Genomic DNA, 21,253 nt, shown 5'->3' with positions numbered 1-21,253 from the left:
ACGGCTAGGTGTGCTGTCATGCTCATTTCAGCACGGTTGGATAGCCTATTTCAACCAATTGCTTGGTCGGAAGAACTACCTGTATTAATATAAATATTTCATTCCACTTTTGTCTTTTTAAATGTTTTTGTGGCAACTCCTCTGAGTACCACCAGAGGAGGGCTCAAGTACCACCAGTGGTACATTGGTACTAGTACCAGTGGTTGGGAACCTCTGTTCTAGAGCATCCCCCCCCACCCTGTCATTTAGTGGAGCAGCACTAGCAGCAGCAATATTGTTTTTCAGGAAAAGCCACGCAATCTAAAATATTTATCCTTGAATGTACCATTTATTCCTGCTCTTCATGTTTTCCTGCCTCACAACTGAACTGGTGTGTTTTGCGTTCATGCTGCCGTCTGTATAGCATTGTGTCCCGAAGCATCGTATTATTATAGCCTACAAAATGTGACCCAGTTTTTGCTGCCCGGCAAACAAAATGTGTTTCTATTGGCCTACTTAATAACCAAACAGCAGAGTTCAACAAATGTGAACTCTGACCATTATTCTGACCTGCTTAATTAGTCATTTGGTGTTCTTTATGTGTATGTTTAGTGCTAGTGACCGCGTGCCTTAATTGTTAATGGAGCGAGAGCAATTAGAAAGCAAGAGAGGAAAGTAATTACCCGTAAGTCAGTTCCTTCTTCTTCCTTGAACCTCGCTTTGAAACATGAAGAGTGGAAAGCTATTGATGTATTTGTATGGTCTCAAAATGCCTTCTCTGATAGCATAACAATTTTAAATATGGTCATTCAAACATGGCTCCCCCCTTCCATGATGCATTCTGCCACTTCTGAGAAAATATGAAAATAATAATAATAATAATAATAATAATAGGAAATATGTTTACAGTTTACTTAAAAATACAACATAAAGATTCCTTTTAGAATGTATGAAAGCCATATAGCAGCGTAAAGAAAATGGGGACGGGGACTTCCCACGGGGAACTGTCCCCATTCCTACTGCGGCAGTGAGCAGGCCCGGGAGATGGCCCTGTGGAACTCCTCGGAGAGAGAGGAGGAGGGGGAGGAGGTGTTTGGGGAAGTGGACTGTAGGGAGGCGAGGAAGAGAGGATGAGGAGGGGGATACAAGGGAGGAGGTGTTTGGGGAAGGGGACTGTAGGGAGATGAAGATGAGTCTGAGAGGATGAGGAGGGGGATACAAGGGAGGAGGTGTTTGGGGAAGGAGACTGTAGGGAGATGAAGATGAGTTTGAGAGGATGAGGAGGGGGATACAAGGGAGGAGGTGTTTGGGGAAGGAGACTGTAGGGAGATGAAGATGAGTTTGAGAGGATGAGGAGGGGGATACAAGGGAGGAGGTGTTTGGGGAAGGGGACTGTAGGGAGATGAGTCTGAGAGGATGAGGCGGCCTTGAGCAAACTGACGCAATGGAGCCGCAAACGAGAGAGAGGCAGTGAAATCAGGACAAAAAAACCCTCTCCAATTGTGATTAGTTTGAATAATAGCCTGGCCCTTGACGTTAACATCTGTTATAGATAATTAAAGCTAAATGCAAACTGTAAATCGATATTAATCACAGTTTAATTTCAGGTCCCATTAAAACCGAGAAAGCGTCCGTGTCATTTTTTATCTTTGCGGTATAGCTATTCAAAAATAACACAACAACAGATATATCACTTTGTGCCATGCTGAAAGCATGCATTGTACACATCATGTGATATTTTTTAAAGGTTTTAAAAAAATCGTGAAAGTGTGCAAACTACCGGTCTCGTAGAATCGGCCTCGTCTTAATGGTTAAACTGTGAACTTCGAGGTTTCATGGATTCCGTCTTCTCCTACTACTTACTTACTACTGCTAGAATTGTAAATGTGGGGTGCTGTGACGCTGTGGAACAGTGGAAATGTCTGAGCATCCCTGTCGCTCAGCCTGTGAGCAGAGCATTCTTACCGCATAATTCTTACACATATTCTGCATGGCCAATCACAATTTGCGTCCTCACTTTTGTCTTCACTGTTGTCCTCAAAGCTGGACATATAGGAGGGTCTAGCGCCCCTCAAAAAGGGTTGATTTGTGGAGATTATCTAATTGAATACAATGTGTTACGCTAATGCAATGCCTCTTTTTGTCTAGATATATAGTTTAGTTTCAGGATTTATCGAAAACCCAATTCTACCATAACTCATGGGAACCCATGGGGGCTGTAACTTCTGCAGGGCTGGCCTACAAAAAGACATGTTCCCAGCAGTGCTCTGTGCCAGTGATGTTCATGTCAGGACTCATGGAGTGACCTGTCTAAGCCCTGACTGTCCCATGAACCTGCAGACATCCCAAATAGCGCTTAATCACCAAGTAGTTCCTCTGCAAACGTATGTTCCCCAAAGGTACAGGAGGCTTTGCACTCCCACTTTGGCACAGTTACATGAAAAAAAAGACATGTAACCACCGTTAAGGAAGCGAGCAAAGTGTCATTTATTAATTTTTTAAAGACACGGGCGATGTGTCTGAGCGTTTGGAGCAGAGCGTGGAGCTGCTGGTGGATTCTGTGCCCCTCCAGACTGTCGAGGAAGCACAGCGCTGTGTGATTCACCTTGTCACAGGGAGCCTAATAATGCCAACAGCCCTGACATGCTCACCGGCTGCTAACGAGATTCACACTGTCACACCACTACTCCAACCCCCAAGGATGTACCCTGCTCCCCATATACCCCTGGGAGAGACAGACGCAGAGACAGAGAGACAGAGAGAGAGAGGGGGGAGAGAGGAGAAGAAAAGAGAAGAGCGAAGTGGGAGAAGAAGAAAAAGGGGCCGAGGGATGGAGGGACAGGGACATGGAGAGCCAGAGAATGGGAGGTGGGGAGGGAGGGAGGGAGGGAGGGGAGAGACAGAGAGCGAGGGACAAGCAAAAAATGGAAAAGCAGAAATAGCGAGTGGGGAAAAGGGGCAGCTTCTCAGAGAAATGGGAAAGATTGATGCAGGATTTGTTTTGTTTGTGTGTGGGTGTGAGTCTGTATATGTGTATTTGTGCAGGCAAGTAAATACGTCGCATTTGTGAGGTATTTTCATCGTATTCATGCATACTTCATGCTTTCCACAGCTAGGGTTCTGAAAAATAACATTAACGACAATTCTATTAAACATTTGAGTGCGCGTGCGGCGAGAGAGCGCACGCACGCACGCACACACACACACACACACACACACACACACACACACACACACACACACACACACACACAGACAAACTGACAACCTCTATGCCTTCCATCCATCCTCATATCCCCCTCTCTCTCTCTGCTGAAAGGTGTGAGGGCTAATGCATGTTTCATGGGGTTTCATGATGAGTGCAGTAAGTAAGTGCAGGCCTGGAGGTATGAGGCAGGGATGAGAGCTGAACGCAGCGTACCGCAGGCACTATGCCACTTCAGGTGGAGAAAGACTGAAAGAAAGGGGGGGGGGGGGGGGGTCTCGCAGAAACAGAAATGACAGGGGGAGAGACAGACAGCAGTGAGCGAAATGGGGTGGGGGGGGGGGGGGTGGGTCGGTGGAAGCAAATCGTGGGGAAGTAAAGGCTGGGAAGAGGGAGAGGGAGGGAGGGAATGAAAGAGCAATAGAGCGGCAGGGTGGGTTATTGCTGCAGGGAGTGTCAGGTTTTATGAGATGGAGAGGAGGCAGAGAGAGAGAGAAGGAGAGAGAGAAAGAGACATGAGAGATGGCAGGTGTGTGCTGCAGGTATTATGGTAAAGCGAGGTGATCTCTGCCGACAGCTCCAAGAAGCTCCCATCTACAGATGTTAAATCCTCCTGGCAGAGCAGCCCTACTCTGGCCCGTCTCCTCTCTCATTCCTCGCTAGCTCCGGCTTCTTCCGGAGCTCCTACAGCCCCCCACCCCCCACCCCTCCGGCCACCAGATATTCACATATGGCTTTGGTTGTTGTTTCTGCCACTGCTACTGCTGCTGCTACTGCTACTGCTGCTGCTGCTGTCGTTATTTGAACTTCCATGTCGAGGAGAGTCTTTCATTAATACACTTCCTCTATAGCTTTTTTCCTTGTGTTTCTTTATGCACCTTTCCTGCACCGTCCTAAACTTGCTGCTCTTTGCCCTTGTGTTCTCTCTCTCTCTCTGTGTGTGTTTGTGTTTTTCACCACCCGCCTCTTCTCCCGTTTTCTCCACTTTTTCTGTCGTTCTGCTTTCTCCTCCCGCCGTCTGTCCGTTCGTATCTCACACCGAGCTGCCTGTGGTGCGTTGTGAGCTCTGAATTTGCTGCTACAAAAGGAAGTGCTTTGCCAAAGTAGTAGCGGAGGGTGTGTGGTGGAAGAACAAGTGCAGGTCTATTCGCATATAGCTGCTATTCTCTAACCAGCAGGCGAGGGACGCTCAGATTGATTGCCTGGATTCAAACACTGAAGCACCAGAAGACATATAGATGTATATATTTAACTAGGGAAACCAGCCAGTCAGATAGCTAGATAGATAGATAGATAGATAGATAGATAGATAGATAGATAGATAGATAGATAGATAGATAGATAGATAGATAGATAGATAGATAGATACCGTAGATAGATAGATAGATAGATAGATAGATAGATAGATACCGTAGATAGATAGATACCGTAGATAGATAGATACCGTAGATAGATAGATAGATAGATAGATAGATATATAGATAGATAGATAGATAGATAGATAGATAGATAGATAGATAGATAGATATATAGATAGATAGATAGATAGATAGATAGATAGATACCGTAGATAGATAGATACCGTAGATAGATAGATACCGTAGATAGATAGATACCGTAGATAGATAGATAGATAGATAGATAGATAGATAGATAGATAGATAGATAGATAGATAGATACCGTAGATAGATAGATAGATAGATAGATAGATAGATAGATAGATAGATAGATAGATAGATAGATAGATACCGTAGATAGATAGATAGATAGATAGATAGACTAGTAACTCCTCAAAAGATAAAACCTGTGAGAGCTGTGGAATGTAATTTTCCAAATATTTGTTGTCATCCTTCTAAAGGATACACGTGACAAGCATGACAATTTGCATTCTGCGTGGGAAAGAGAGATCTGATTTCTCTGTATTTCCTGGGGTTGCATCTTAATGCCGGGTGTGAAGGAGGGTCTCTGTCTAACAGACAGCTGCATTCATGTAACGCCGCCATCGCCTCTTGGCGTAAACGGCTTAAATCAAAACAACAATAGTTTTTACCACTTGAGGATCCGTTTTCAAGTGGTGGATCAGATAACACAGTGTTTACTCATTCAGCCTTGTAAAGCTGGTGAGTGGAGAAGGTTATTTGGCTGATGTTCAAGCCCGACCTGACGACAAGTGCTGAATACCAAGCAACCTGCCAGTGGCCAGTAGCCAAATGGCTACCCTGGTTACACGAGGGGTTAAACGCTTGCAAATCATTCTTGTCAAGTCTGTTATGTTTTCGGAGCGACGGCTTGACAGTTGGTGACCCACACATTATACCCGTGGGGCTGCAATGTCAGGATGTTGCTGACTCTGCGTGCCTGTGTGTGGATGCGCGTGCGTGTGTGCGTGTACATGTGCGCGTGTGAAGATTGTTCTGAATCAACAAAATCATTGACCCAAATGTGGATATTTTTACACTCCAGGCAAAACAAAATTGAAGGAGAAAATCCTTTCGGTCTTTTCACAAATTGGTGTCTGGATTATGTTTGTTCTCAATTATCCCTGCGTACTGTGGCTAATGCACATGCTTCTGTTTCCTCTCTGCAGCTTCAGTCGGACAAGGACAGGCTTGACGGAACGGTGAAGTACGTCCTCTCCGGCGAGGGTGCCGGTGGCATATTCGTCATCGACGAGAACAATGGTGACCTGCACGCCACACGCCGCCTGGACCGCGAGGAGAAGGCCTCTTACATCCTCAAGGCCACCGTGGTTGACAGGAGGACAGGCTCCAAGCTGGAGCCAGAGACAGACTTCATCATCAAGCTGCATGACATTAATGACAACGAGCCCCAGTTCACCAAAGAGGTTTACACTGGGAGCGTGCCGGAGAGGTCAGACATTGGTATGTATTTTGAATTCAATTCTATAGTTGTATAATTGCACCGACATGATGACTGTAAAGCAGGAAAGAAAACTGCAGTAGAATAGTACAAAAAGACTTACATGACAACAGACAAGACAATCATCTCCTTCTCTCCTCCCCCAATTTCTTTACACTGAGCCTTTAATGCTTCCCATAATCAAGCCCGAGAACACAATTCAAAACCGAATTGAACATGACAGCCGCGTCCATTGAGTTCAGTGGAGAATTGGCGCCATGTTATTTTCGGTTCCTCAAGCTACAGTATATAGCTTCCATTAGCTACAATTAATTGTCACTAAGAATCACAAGATTTGTAAACCATGCCCCATGCTCATGTAAACAAGCGGAGGATATTACAGTCCTGCAGTGTTGTATATGGTCTCACACATACGTCTCTGTGTCATACATATTTAGGCACGTCAGTGATGCAGGTGACAGCCACAGATGCTGATGACAGCATGTATGGGAACAGTGCCAAGCTGGTGTACAGCATCAGCCAGGGACACCCCTACTTCTCCGTGGACCCAAACACAGGTATGTGCACTCGGCGACCCCCACCAGTTAACCCATTTAGGCCTGAAACCATTTTTTTTCTAAAAGAAAATTCTGAAAAACCTCATGTTTCTATATCAGTGGTTCTCAATATTTCATGTCAAGGACCCCAAAAATTATATGTAATTGGCCGCCGACCCCCATCTGAAAATATGTTCCAGGGACTGAAACTCTGAAATAATATATATTCAAAGATTTAAGGCACATTTTCACGATTTTTCAAAAATAGCAGACTTCAAGAATAGCAAGTTCATAGCGATGTGAGCTTGGTAGATCTGCTATTTTTCAATAGCTAAAGTATAACATAATGCTTAAAACACCAAAAGGGGTTCCCGCCCAAAATGGGTTAAAGCACGTACCACATAATTGTGATGTATTGTCCCAGGTTTTTGCAGTAAAGGTTTAGTACTTCAAGTGGCTTTAAAGACTTTTATAAAGAATAACAGTGTGGAATGCTCTTTAGTTGAGTAAGGTCAAGTCCGCTAAAGAAGCAGTGTGTGATTAAAACATTGCTGATGCCGAAAAAAGGATTCCTGTGAGAAGCTAGGCTTCTCTGATCTTTGATGTCAAAAACTTGGTATTCCGAACAAGATGGAGAATGAGAGTTTAGGCGATACCAGATTGCTGGGATTTAGTGAAAGCCTTAATGAAAGCAATGAAAACTAAATACACCCGGTCCAGTACGTCTCTCGCCCCCTCAGCCTTGCAAAAACACAATTACAGTATATCCCCACTCCGGCACAAAGGAAAAAGGCTGTTGTAATATCTCCTAACCTGAAATGGAAAACATTCAGTCTAAACCCCCACTAAACCTAACCTGGGATTTATACAGTGTGTTTTATTATAGTGGGGGTGGGGTGGGGGACAGCTATCCATTTGGATAATCAGGACAGTAATCTCTCTCTCTGTTCATCGGTTTTGTTAAGAACGTATGAAAAAAGGTCAGTGCCACAGAAAAGGCCCTGCTGGGACCATGGGCAGATTATGACCGGGCTCTGGATTAACAAGCAATGATAGGCCTTGATCTCTGGGATTTGACACAGAGTGGGCTGTTGTTCTCAGTGGAAAAACTGAGGAGGGCGAAGTGATACAAATTCATGACAGCAACGGGATTCGGGGACAGAAGTGGAGAGAGAGAGAGAGAGAGAGAGAGAGAGAGATAGAGATAGAGAGAGAGAGAGAGAGAGAGAGAGAGAGAGAGAGAGAGAGAGAGAGAGAGAGAGAGAGAGAGAGAGAGAGAGAGAGAGAGAGCATTACAGACAGTCAGAGACATTAAATAGAAAGGGTATTGGCATAGGGGAACAGAGGTAGAAACAAAGCGTGGGATCATAAGAAAGAGAGTGTAGTAGTATGTCAGGAGAACAGGGGTGGGCTTTGTTGAAGGATTAAACTATACGGAACAGCAAAAAAGAGAGAGGGAAAAAGAGTGGGAGAGGAAGGCATAGAGGGACAGCAGTCATAAACAAAGAACTAAGAGGCTTTGAGGGCTTGTCTTTTATGCCAGAGGGTTTTTCCTCCAGTCTAAATGATGCAACTATCATCAATTTCATTGCCAGAGGTACCGCGTTGCACCTTTTCAGTTAAGTAACATGTAACTCGCAACTTAGTCTCACTCTAAACCCGTCAGAATCCGGCATCCACCCATGCCAGGAATATGTCAATATTTGAAGTCAAAATGCTATGTTGATGTCCGCGGGCGATGTCTCAGGGCAAACCCATCCAACTGTGACGTTGATCCAAAGCCGGAAATACGTACGTCGATATTTGATGATCTTTTGTCTGGAATGCTTACATGTATTTGCCTCATATCAGACCGAAGCGTCAATGCGTTACACTCCATTTTCCATCTTATGTTGGTCATAGCCTCCACTCTTAACGATTTCTGTGAGGTTGGGAGACTAAACTTCCTTCAGTAGAGTAGAAAACAACGAATCCACCTGAATCCATTTTCCTTTTAAGTCAACACTGATGAGTAGACATGCCAAGACCCAATGCCAAAAACGCCTTTTAAATAAAGCAAAATAAAGAGTGCCATAGCTGTTCTTATTTTAGCACATGTGTAATTAGTACTTTTAATGGATTTATAACAGTCTTGACAGCAACATCTATAGGCCTTTCTATTACTGTCAACATCTAATGCTCGTACTTCCATGAAAACTGTCTGTTTTAAATTTAAAAGCAAAATGACTTGTCACTGGCTTTCTTTTCCAACCTGTTCAAATTTAGCTACTTTAATTATTGATCGGCTATTACGATTATTTTCAGCTGGCAACACGCAGCCTTAATCTTGTTTCTAAAAGTACACAACTCACATGTGGGCAGGGCACATATTTATCAGTAAAACTGCCCTTAGTTTAGAATATTACAGGGCCTGGACAGGCAGATAGCATCAATGTGGATAACAGTGTTGCTTTTACAAGAGGAGAAATGCGCAGGAAAGGGCTGCCAGTCCAATAGTGCTTTCAACACTACCATCTATTAACTAAACAGGTTGCTTGCGCTAGCACATGGCCTTAAGGTGAAAAACATTTCAGGTCTTGAACTGGTCTTGTGGTGTGACAGGCGGGTGCTAAAAGCATGAGGTCACTTTATCTATTGGTATAAAAAATGAAAAGTGTTAAAAGGATATTTTTTTAAAGGGCTGAAACCACCACTGTGCATGAGGTTAAGATGTTCACTTGGCTCCAGCATACAGATGAAAAATGGTCTAACCATTAACTCATTCGTCAGGAAGACTCAAGCCCAGTAAGATGTTTTTCCTTTTTTTCCTTTTTTTTTAAACTTTCGTACACACATAGAACCTGATGCAATATGATGTAACAGCTGTTGGACAAGGCAAGGGTGTCTCTTGACTTGGGAGACTAACGTTGTACATACTAAGCTGCCTAATGAAGCACAATAATACAAGCCTGCCTGCCTGCCTGCCTGCCTGCCTGTCTGTCTGTCTGCAAGTCTGGCCTACTGACTTGCACTTACAAGGAACCAGCATCTGATTGTGAGGCTCCAGTGATTTCCAGTAAAAAAAACTGCTGGTCTAAACTATTTTCGTAACTATATTCTTTTCAGCACTTCCCCGGCCAGCCTAACTGTATGCCGACCGTAACCTAAAATGGCAATTTCAACATAATAATGTAGGCCTACATTCAAATGATGCTCAATCCCAAAGGCTGACATTTTTTTTATTTTTTTGCAAAAAAAAAAAGAAAGGAAAGGAGAAAGAGAAGGAGAACACCTTTTCCCTTGACATCCTTGGTTTGACACATGAAGGTTCATGAACTGTGTCAGCCCATGTCTTGATTTAATGTCTCTTTCTCCTGTAAACCCAATATGTTGCCTAAAAACTTTGGAATCTGAATTTGGACAGGTCAAGTGTCGGTCGAGGATTCCCGTTTGCAAGTGCTTCGTATTTTAGTGTGTTCTGCTGCTCATCAGTATTTCTCCTTAGCCACTCTAATCACTTCAATTTGAGGTTCTTATGGGAGCAGCCACTGACGTCTGGCTGATTAGACAACGTGGATAGATACTAATGCAATGTTATTTCAACCAGCACGGGGGAATTGCACGGGGGCAACTGCAATTCCCGCAATGGTGCAATGCGTCAATATGGGTTCTATTCAGGAATTTTCAATAATTTCTGGGCACTGTGAATGTGTTACTTTGCATATTGCACCCTTAGACACACACATTATGGGTAGCTTCTTGCATGCATATATGTATGTCACCGGAGGGGCTGAGGCATAGACACAACCAGGAGCGGGGCAAGGGAATCAAACCTGTGGCCCTCTGGGTATAGAGTCGTTTGCACCTTAAGGAGAATAGTTCCCCTCTTAAATATTCATACATGCCATCATCTCTTAAACTTTTCCCAGTGTGGGACTCAAACTTTTAAGTTATTCTCAGTGCGGGAGTCAGATTCATTAAAGTGGGACTACTGCTCATGTTGGGTCTCTATAGAAAATGCTCCCATGCATTCTATAGTACCAGATGTTGCTGAGCAAAGGAATAATGGAACAATTAACCTGTGTTTGCAGTTCAAAATGCCTATACGCACAAAACAGTGCCGTGATGGAAACCCAGCTCCCGTAGAATCTTACCGTAAACAAAAGCATTATAATAATTTCTTTCCCCTTTGATTCCCCCAGGCGTCATCCGGACAGCCCTGGGTCCTGGAGACATGGACCGTGAGCAGCGGGAGCATTACCAGGTGGTTATCGAAGCCAAGGACATGGCAGGGCAGAGAGGAGGGCTGACAGGAACCACCATAGTCAACATCAGCCTCACAGATGTCAACGATAACCCGCCACAATTCACTCAGAGTAAGACACTAGAGCACGCACGCACGCACGCACGCACGCACGCACGCACGCACGCACGCACACACACACACACACACACACACACACACACACACACACACACACACACACACACACACACACACACACACACACACACGCAAGGTACATTGGCCTTCATTCCCTAACTCTTAATAGCCTACTAATTTGAAATTGAACCCCTAATCTTAGTTTACTTCTAACCCTATAAATTCAATCATCCTCAAGCTCTAATCTGAGGAAAGGCAGACCAGGGGAATGTGCTCCATTGTCTTTCCTCAACTCTTACATTTGGTTTGATAGGGCTAAAAGTAGAGATGTTCCGATACTAACTCTTACAATTATTTATGCCAGAAATGGCTCTGAAATGCCCAGAAATCTCTGACTAACTTTACACACCTTGCTAGCACAACTCGTGCACGCATGCAGTGAGGGAATGAGAGAGAGAGGAAGGGAGAGAGAATAGCAGACTTGTAAGTGTTTCTACATAGAAGCAGTATTGATACTTTTACTTAAGTAAAACATTAGAGTAATTTATCCACCACTGATTAGAAGTGAGTAGGCATAGCTATAAATATAATGTTTTACATCGAAATTATTTTATATTAGAAATTCTAATATATGATCTAAATAGGCTATGAAGGTGAAAAACACAAAACAAAGAATAAGAAAACAGGTGATGTGACTGGCCGGAATCAGTGTAGACTAGAGGGTCCTCATCTGGAGATGTTTGATGCCTCTGTCTCTTTGAAGAGATGGATGGATGAGGGACAGACACTACATTTTAAATTCTGGCATGCATTTTTATACTTTGGTCATTTCATGTTATTTGTAAACCACACGTTATATTATTGTTTTTATTAATGTAAAAAATAGATTACATATTGGTGCTCCTTAGATTTTGGTGGGTGCTCCTAATTTTTTTCTGGTGCTCCTTCATTTTGAAATTGGTAGCACAAGCGCTACCAAGTAAAAAAGTTAATTTCGAGCCCTGATTTTTGTACATATGTTGTATTATACATCACTGGTATAATTATGCACATATAATACTGACGCAAATGCTGTGAACATGCAGCTGCTTCCTGCGCTGACGACACCAACATCTCACCTACAATTTCTCAATGCGACAATGACTAACTCGCCAATTGAATAATGTATTGAATGTGTTAATTAGTCTTTGGTAAATGCAAATGCTTTGATTATAATTATGTTGATTATAATGGCGTATAATCAACATAAGCCTCATTTTTCATTGTTAATTATTTGCAAGGCTCCAGTCCAGATAAAACTTTGTCACCAATTAACAATGGCTGCTTTGCTGAAAATAACACATTGTGAAAGGCGCCTTTAAGTTGTACATGGCTTAGATTGGTGTTTAAAAGGTGTATAGGCTGGTCTACAATAAATGCCACTGGAGCCATAACAGCTATTACATTTTTCTGGAGTCATGGCATTTCAGGGAGTGCTTCACTCCGCGGGAAACAAAAATCTTTAAATCTTTATTACCGTGTATTTTATTTGGATTCTTTACACGTTCTTTACCCAGCCGAACACCACTGATGCTGCCGACAGTCCAGGAACTATATTTTTCATAAAAATGTGGCACCGTAGTCATAAAAATCCATGGAGAAAGTCGTGGGAGCGTGGCTAAAATGAACACCCAAAACGGCTGGCAAAAAGTTGTCAATATTAATGTTGTCCTGCCGCAGCGCAGAGTGCATGGCCTCTGATGTCATTTATTGACGGCTTTGAAATGCAGGCAGCCAATTCGACCTTCACTTCTAAAAGTGGAAATGAAGTGGCGTACATGCAGCAGCTTTTTATCACAGTTCAAGAGGCAACGCTATATCGCTCTGGGGTGTGATGTGTGCACATGTGTGTGCGCGCATGCACAAATGTGTGTGCGCATGCACAAATGTGTGCGCGCGTGCGTATGTCTGTGTGCGTGCGTGTGTGTGTGTGTGTGTGCGTGTCCAGTAGCACTCTTCCTTTGCCTGTAGCAGTGTGAAAGAAGTGATTAAATAGTTGCTCCAATGGCCTCGATCACAGAAGTCATTCTGTCGTCTAATCCTGATTACATGGAGCCAGCTCTCTCTCTCTCTCTCTCTCTCTCTCTCTCTCTGTCCGTGTCTGACTGTCTCACTCTCTGTCTCATGGCTTCTAATTCTCTTTTTTTACTCTCTCCCATCTCTTGCAACTTTCCCGTGTACGTGTCACCCGGTGAATTTCAATGTTGTTGTTTTTTTTCTCTCCTGGTTTCCTCTTCTCGCCTAATTGTTTGACCTCAGCCTCGCAATTGACGTGCAACAACTCCTGCTTGCTTTCTTTCCTCATTTCATTCTGGGCCGCTCATAGTCTCTCCCTCTCTCTTTCTCTCTCTCTCTGTCTCTCTCTCACCCAGCGTTTCCCTTCTCAGTGCTGGGTGCAAATTGAGATTGCTCAGGGATCTGTCAGGGCGATTGCATCTGGCATTATCATTCTCTCTAAGTCCCCCTGCGTCACACACTCGCACACACACACACACACACACACACACACACACACACACACACACACACACACACACACGTGCGCGCACGCACACACGCACACACACACACAGGGGTCGCAAGCATGTCAAATCAATTAATCAGTGGTGTGTGGGCAGTTCAGTGATGCGTGTGTCACACGCCTACACGCACGTACACGCACGCACGCACACACACACACACACACACACGCACACACAACCACAGAGATGCACCCGTTCACTGACACATTAAATTCACTCATGCACCCACACACACATGCACGAAAACTAATTAACAAGAGCTTGTGACTATAAAGAACTACAATGGAACCATTGGAAGACATGGTTACTTTTTCATTTCCTGAAAACGAACAGTGTTGGACATAAAAGGTTTCCACTCGACAGCGGCACTTTACTGAAGGCAATAAATAAGGCATACATGAAGTAGAGCTCCATTGAAAGCCTGCTGGAGCCCAAAGGCTTTACAATGCATTGTCTTCCTGGGAAGAAAGGAAGATTCACAGTCTCACTGTCTAACTTTTTCTCTTCTTCCTGTGAGACACACGTACAATGCAGCGACTGTACGTGTGACAGTGTTTACTGGCTAAGTAAATCTTTTTTTTTCTACATATGAAACCCGTCTTTGTGTCTCTCTTTTCAGCACAATGACTGCTATGACAAGTACTAGTTCATAAACACCTTCTGAGATGAAAGGAGTACTTTAACACAGATACAAACACAAAATGGCACATTTAGATGTACTTTGGAACTTTTGTACCTGTTTCCTGTCATTGGTATTTACGTATTATGCCAGTGTTATCCCAGTGTAATGTTTTTATTTTTTATTTTATATAGTGTATTTACATTACATTGATTGCTGTTATGCGGTGTGAGAGTGCGATCTAGCCAACACCAACTCAGGCCTCCTGAATCTTTGCCCTCCACACTCTCCTATCTGACATCAGGGTCATACATTTAGTATGCAAATGCGTGCTGGCATGCAAAGACGCACACATGCACAAACACAAGCGAGCAGCATGCACACGCACGCAGGCACGCAGGCACGCACGGACACACGCAACGCACGCACGCACACACACACACACACGCACGCACGCACGCACGCACGCACGCACGCACGCACGCACGCACGCACGCACGCACGCACGCACGCAAGCACACACACACACACACACACACACACACACACACACACACACACACACACACACACACACACACACACACACACACACACACGTACAGTCTGCAAACACAAATCCCATGTAAGGGAGAGACATAACATGAGGCTGCCTTAGGTTGTCGCTGCAGAGCGACAGCTAAGCTGCCTCAATTTAGACGTACACATTAGTGTTGTGACTCATTTGATGACTCAACTGGACTGATTGGTTACAAACTGGCAGCAATGAGATTTGCTTGAGCTCATGGAACATGCTGAAATACATCAGGATGACAAAAATGTCTACTACAAAGCGTTATGGGACCAAACGAGTGAAATTAGCAGATCTTCAACCTCACAACGCGTAGATCAGCTTTTTAAATTACACTGCAAGAGAGAGAGGGAATGAGAGAGAGAGGAAGGGAGAGAGAATAGCAGACTTGTAAGTGTTTCTACATAGCAGCAGTATTGATACTTTTACTTAAGTAAAACATTAGAGTAATTTATCCACCACTGATTAGAAGTGAGTAGGCATAGCTATAAATTTAATGTTTTACATCGAAATTATTTTATATTAGAAATTCTAATATATGATCTAAATAGGCTATGAAGGTGAAAAACACAAAACAAAGAATAAGAAAACAGGTGATGTGACTGGCCGGAATCAGTGTAGACTAGAGGGTCCTCATCTGGAGATGTTTGATGCCTCTGTCTCTTTGAAGAGATGGATGGATGAGGGACAGACACTACATTTTAAATTCTGGCATGCATTTTTATACTTTTTTTCTGGTGCTCCTTCATTTTGAAATTGGTAGCACAAGCGCTACCAAGTAAAAAAGTTAATTTCGAGCCCTGATTTATGTACATATGTTGTATTATACATCACTGGTATAATTATGCACATATAATACTGACGCAAATGCTGTGAACATGCAGCTGCTTCCTGCGCTGACGACACCAACATCTCACCTACAATTTATCAATGCGACAATGACTAACTCGCCAATTGAATAATGTATTGAATGTGTTAATTAGTCTTTGGTAAATGCAAATGCTTTGATTATAATTATGTCGATTATATTCTCGATTTTCGTGCATATATATATAATCCCGAGTCTCACTATTTGGGAAACAATAGGGGACAGTTTCCATCAGGCTGCTGAGCTGTCACCATGTCAGTCTTACATGCTCGTCTCATTACACACTGGCATTAGTCACTTCATGACTGTGAATACAATCCATTCGCACACATTTTACACCTATTAGATATCTGCTGCTACGTTGTTGTATTTTACTTGAACAAGAGACTGAGCACACACTAGTATAATAATTTGGTTGTTTTGATATTTGATAATATTGTTTTCCTTCTATTCGTACGATTATTATTTAAATGCAACCAAAACGTAATATTTCGGCCCACACGTTTTCAGATATATACTTGCAAGGTGACAAACAAAGGGAAGTTGAACATGAAAAGAGCAGCATGTTCTAGTATTTATTGCCTCTCGTCGTTCCTCGCATTCAGATCTTTTTCTTCTTGTGTTTGCAGTGAAAGGGCTTTTGTTCTTCAGTCTACCTGTGCAAGCTGGCTTTCCATTAAAAAAATTGAGACAAAAAATGAACGGAAAAAGTATTTAGAACTTAGCGTAACTTCATTCCTTTCTCCAGTGTGACCTGACAACCATTTCCATGAATCCGTTCAAGTGAAATCATCCTGCGAGTCACATCTATCCATTAATAACACAACCTTACAGCATAGACCGGAGGAGAATCCTTTAAATTGAAGGTTATATGAGTGCTCTCCTAACTGAGAGTAAGCCACTGTATTGGTCTTTGCTCATAGTGGTCATTGTTAGCTGTACCTGATTTTGGTGACCACCATGCAATGTTCACATGGATCACATGGCATTTGATCATAGTGGTCATTGTTGCCAATATGATCCAATCTAGAGAGAGAACCCTTTTTCTTTAGTGTACCATTATTTGTGTATGAGTGCTCTCTCCTTATTGGATGGGATCGGGATCCCATTTATTAAAGAGCTGGAGCATTATCCGGGGTGATTTTGAATAAGTCAGTGGACACTATAGGGAAGCAATGTTGTTTATTCAAAGTCTGCATGTGTATGCTCTTATACTCCTGTATTTGTGGATCAATGGAAAATTGTCTGATCATGTCCATTACATCTCAATATTTGTCTGTGATATAGGTACTGAATCTCTTCAGAGCATCAGTGTGTGAGTGTGCGCACGTGCGTGTCTGTGCGTGCATGCGGTGTGTGCGTGTATCACTGACATTCACCCGTACAGTACATGATTGACATGCACTCATACAGCACAGTAACTGTGAGACTGTTATTATTTTACCACCAGGCATATACCAGTTCAGCGTTCTCGAGTCGTCCAAATCCGGCTCGTCGGTCGGCAGGATCCGAGCCACGGACAAAGACATCGGGAAGAACGCCGAGATGTACTTCACCATTGTCAGCGGAGACGGCATGGACGTGTTTGACATCTCCACGGACGGAAACACGCAGGAAGGAGTCATCACTGTCAGCAAGGTGAGACAGATCTGTGTGGCTTACTCGTATATGAGAAAACACGTGTCATATCCCCACAGGTGCGTACTGTACTTGCACAAATGCACACACGCATGCGTGCATGAGCCCACCCACACACCGCACTGGATGTCGCAGAACAAAAGGTGCCTCCATGGTCGAAAAGTGAACCTTGCATGTGTTTAATTACCGCCACGTGTTAACTCCTTTCATCCCTGTGACACGCACATGCGCACTACGCACACGTGCATGCATACACGTGCACACATTCACGCACACACTCACGCGTGCACACACAAGAATCAAATAAAAAACATGGACTCGCGCCGCTCACATATGCCACACTTTGAAGTCAGGAGAGAAGTGCTCAACTGTTTGATATGCAAAGCCCAGGCATGCTTTTCCAGATGAAAGAAGCCAAATTAAAAGTATTCATCTCCACCTTCTCACCCCCCCCCACCTGCTGCTGCATTGTACAAATGATGAGGTGCTGCCTCTCTTTCCGTCGAGGCATCATTCTATCAACAGCATCTTTCACTTAACGCTGTCTGTGTACGATTTAGCAAACGCCTGCTCTCCATGCGCCGCACTTCGGTCAACAAGAGTTGTCTTTAAATAAATGTGCTTCAATCATGAATACGTTTGACCTGACATGACTTTGAACATGCCTCGTTACACAGACCTCTCTCTCGCGCGTACAGTAGGGAGCGATAGACTCAACAGGATTTATTTGGCACTCTCTCGTGCAGGTAGCAGACCGTGCTAACAAGTTCACTCACAATAATAACAAGATATTAATGACGATAACACTATATGTAATAGCCTACAAATGAGGAAGAAATAATGGTATAATAATAATAATAATAAAAATAACTTTATTTGTATAGCACCTTTCATGACATGAAATGCAGCTCAAAGTGCTTTACAGAACAATGGAGAATAAAAGAAAAGCAAGGCAACGACATTAAAAAACAAGCAGTAATGCAGTACAGTGAGGACATGAAAAATAAAAAATAAAAGATCAATTAAAGGCAATGTTGTAGAAGTGGGTCTTGAGCTGAGTGATCGGGACATAGTATCAATATTATCATGATATTAGACTGGATATTGTCTGTGACTTTGGACTATCATGATATTGTAGAAGTGGGTCTTGAGCTGAGCTTTAAAAATGTCTACAGAGGCTGCCTGACGAAGGTACAGTGGGAGCTTGTTCCATGCCGACGGCCCGTAGAAGCAAAAATCTGCTTCCCCGTATTTTTTTGTTGCCATTTTTTTGGGCAAAGTGAGCAGGCCGGCGGTGGAAGACCTTAGGGGGCGGTTTGGGACATATTTAGGCAGGCAGTCATGTAGGTAGGAAGGTGCGAGACCATATGATAAAGTTGGCTGTAGTGCACGTAAGAAAGACAGGCCTTGATCTTTAGCAGCAGTGGGAAGTCTGCGAGCGTATGGGGAGAATTATTTAGTGCTGAATATATTATGGAATGTGCAAAAAACTAAAAGGTATAGCGCGAGTGGGCGCACTCACGCACGCGCGCGCGCGCACACACGCACGCACGCACGCACGCACGCACGCACGCACGCACGCACGCACGCACGCACGCACGCACGCACGCACGCACACACACACACACACACACACACACACACACACACACACACACAATATTAGCTCAAGGTCAATGTGAAAGGTATATATTTAAAGATTGAATGCAGCTTTCTTTTGTATCCTATAGACCTAGACCTAGAAAGGTCTCCAATCCAATTCTATGGACTGGGAAGGTGTCCTTGCTCTCAGTGCACCAGGGGGAGGCCAGAGCGGCTTCATAGGATCAGAACGCCTTTCTGATAATTGAACAATGAATTATATCCGCGGCACGTTCATCCTTTTTCTTTTCTTTTTTTATTATGTTTGTTTAAGACATTTAATTTGACGGTATAGTGGAGAGAGACTTGGAAGAGATTGTAGAGAGAGGGAGGATGGATTTACACACATCACGAGGCAATGTGTGTGTGTGTGTGTGTGTGTGTGTGTGTGTGTGCGTGCCTGCGTGCCTGCGTGCGTGCGGGTCCTTAACTCTTAACCCCCTTACTGTCTCACTATAAACTACAGTAGTTAAAGGCTATGTTTTCCTCCTTTGATCTTCCTCAGAGCTCTTGGGATTATGAGCATAGGTGTTGTTTACACCAGAAAACCTAATCAGCGTTACTATTTAATTAGATCAACAAAGTGCATTCCTTATCATTACCAACTCCCTCGCCGCCCTTGGTCTAGGAACTCAAGTCTTAGACCATAATAACTGCCGCTGTTGTTGCTAAAGACACTATAAAAGTAACAAGACAGGGTCTAGTAATGCCGTGGCAGTGGGAGACGGTGAATCTGAGATGAGATTATATGAATGGGAAACATATTCATGCATTATGCACAATAATTAGACAAAAACATTTCTGGAATTCACTTCCTTAGCGTACTGGCATTTGCTGGCGGTGTACACTATACCTGTACACTATAAATTAATATTAATCAACAATATTATTATTAATTTGTGCCATGATTTTACGTATTGTTTTTAACCCTTCTTTAGTCTAGTACGGTCGCACGTAGTTGTTTGGTTGCCTTCGCTGTTTTATGCCAATGTTTTTAAACCCTGTAGCACTTTGGATAGGGTAGGGTTGCCCCGATCATCACGTCGTTTTCAAATGATCGCAATCGGATCAGGGGCAAAAAAACGTGATCGGGACATAGTATCAATATTATCATGATATTAGACTGGATATTGTCTGTGACTTTGGACTATCGTGACATGTATAATTATTATTATTAAATATCCTTTTTTTGTCTCCCTCCCTGCAACCCCGCCAGTCTCTGGACTACGAGAGGAAGCGCTCCTACACGGTGGAGATCCAGGTGCAGAACGCCCAGACGGACCCTCGCTTCACGCTGGCGGGCTCCAAGGACGTGGCCACAGTGCGCATCGCCGTGGACGACGTGGACGAGCCGCCCACCTTCGACAAGGCCAGCTACGTGATGGAGGTGAAGGAGGACGCGGCGGTGGGCACCGCCGTGGGCTCCGTCAGCGCCTCGGACCCCGACGCAGCACGCCACCCCGTACGGTAAGTCACTGAGGAGTTCTCACACCTTTTTAAATGTCAAGGACCCCCAAATGTACACGTATTATAGCCCACAGAGCCCCATTTGAAAAGATATGCCCATAAGAGATGTCCGGTCAGTAACAGCCACTGGTGGAAAAAATTACTAACATGTTTTAGTTAAGTTAAAGAATCAATACTGCAGTGTAGAAATATTCTATTGCAAGTAAATTCAAAATGTACAAGCTGTACTAGATCTACAAGCCCACAATGCGTCAGGATGCGACACATGAGCTTAATTGCAGATGGGCTTTTCAAATGGCCGAAATGTATATAGGGCTGAAGTGGTTAATGCATGTTTTGTAGTAATAATAATCATATCTACAAAGTAACTAGTAACAAAAAAATTCAAATAAATGTATAGTGGATTAAAAGTACAATATTTGCCTCGGAGATAGTGGAGTAGAAAGAAAAGTACTGCAAATTGGAAATACTCAAGTAAAGTAGGCCTACAAATACCTCCAAAGTACAGTACTTAAGTAAATGTACCACTGCCGGTAAGTAACAGCCTTCCTGGAAGCAAACCGATAATAACAGTGATAAAACACACTGTGTTCATTTAAACTGAGTTTACAAATGGCGATGTTAATTAAGAATTAACATTAATCTACAATATAGCAAGACACTTGGAGAAATGAGGGTCCATTTGCTTACATTGGTACACTCTCTGAGTACAAATGGCTAAGTTAATTAACAATTAACATTAATCTACACAGTATACTGGACAGTTGGATGAATCACTTCTAACAGTAAGTGCTCTGTGTGTTGGCAAGCAAGCACACCAGCTTTCAGCTACTGTACAGCAGCACTGTACCTACTTCAGGAAACAGATGTCTTTATTAAGGGGCGGCAGTGGCTCAGAAGGTAGAGTGTGTGGCCATCTGGGAA

At 43.5% G+C, this 21,253-nt stretch overlaps 1 protein-coding gene across 1 annotated transcript in view; it reads left to right on the top strand.

Moving 5' to 3' along the window:
• Positions 1-21,253, top strand: part of LOC310870776 (cadherin-6-like) — a 73,424-nt gene that overhangs the window by 37,354 nt on the left and 14,817 nt on the right. Inside the window, exons 3-7 of the mRNA XM_083782080.1 lie at positions 5,773-6,067; positions 6,503-6,622; positions 10,783-10,956; positions 17,034-17,221; positions 20,079-20,329. Of these exons, the coding sequence (XP_083638206.1) occupies positions 5,773-6,067; positions 6,503-6,622; positions 10,783-10,956; positions 17,034-17,221; positions 20,079-20,329 (1,028 nt within the window). The remainder of the gene's footprint in view (positions 1-5,772; positions 6,068-6,502; positions 6,623-10,782; positions 10,957-17,033; positions 17,222-20,078; positions 20,330-21,253) is intronic.

Source organism: Protomyctophum parallelum (genome assembly GCF_964188405.1).
Source record: "Protomyctophum parallelum genome assembly, chromosome: 14".
Lineage (NCBI taxonomy): Eukaryota > Metazoa > Chordata > Actinopteri > Myctophiformes > Myctophidae > Protomyctophum > Protomyctophum parallelum.
This window is presented reverse-complemented; position numbering and strand designations above follow the sequence as displayed.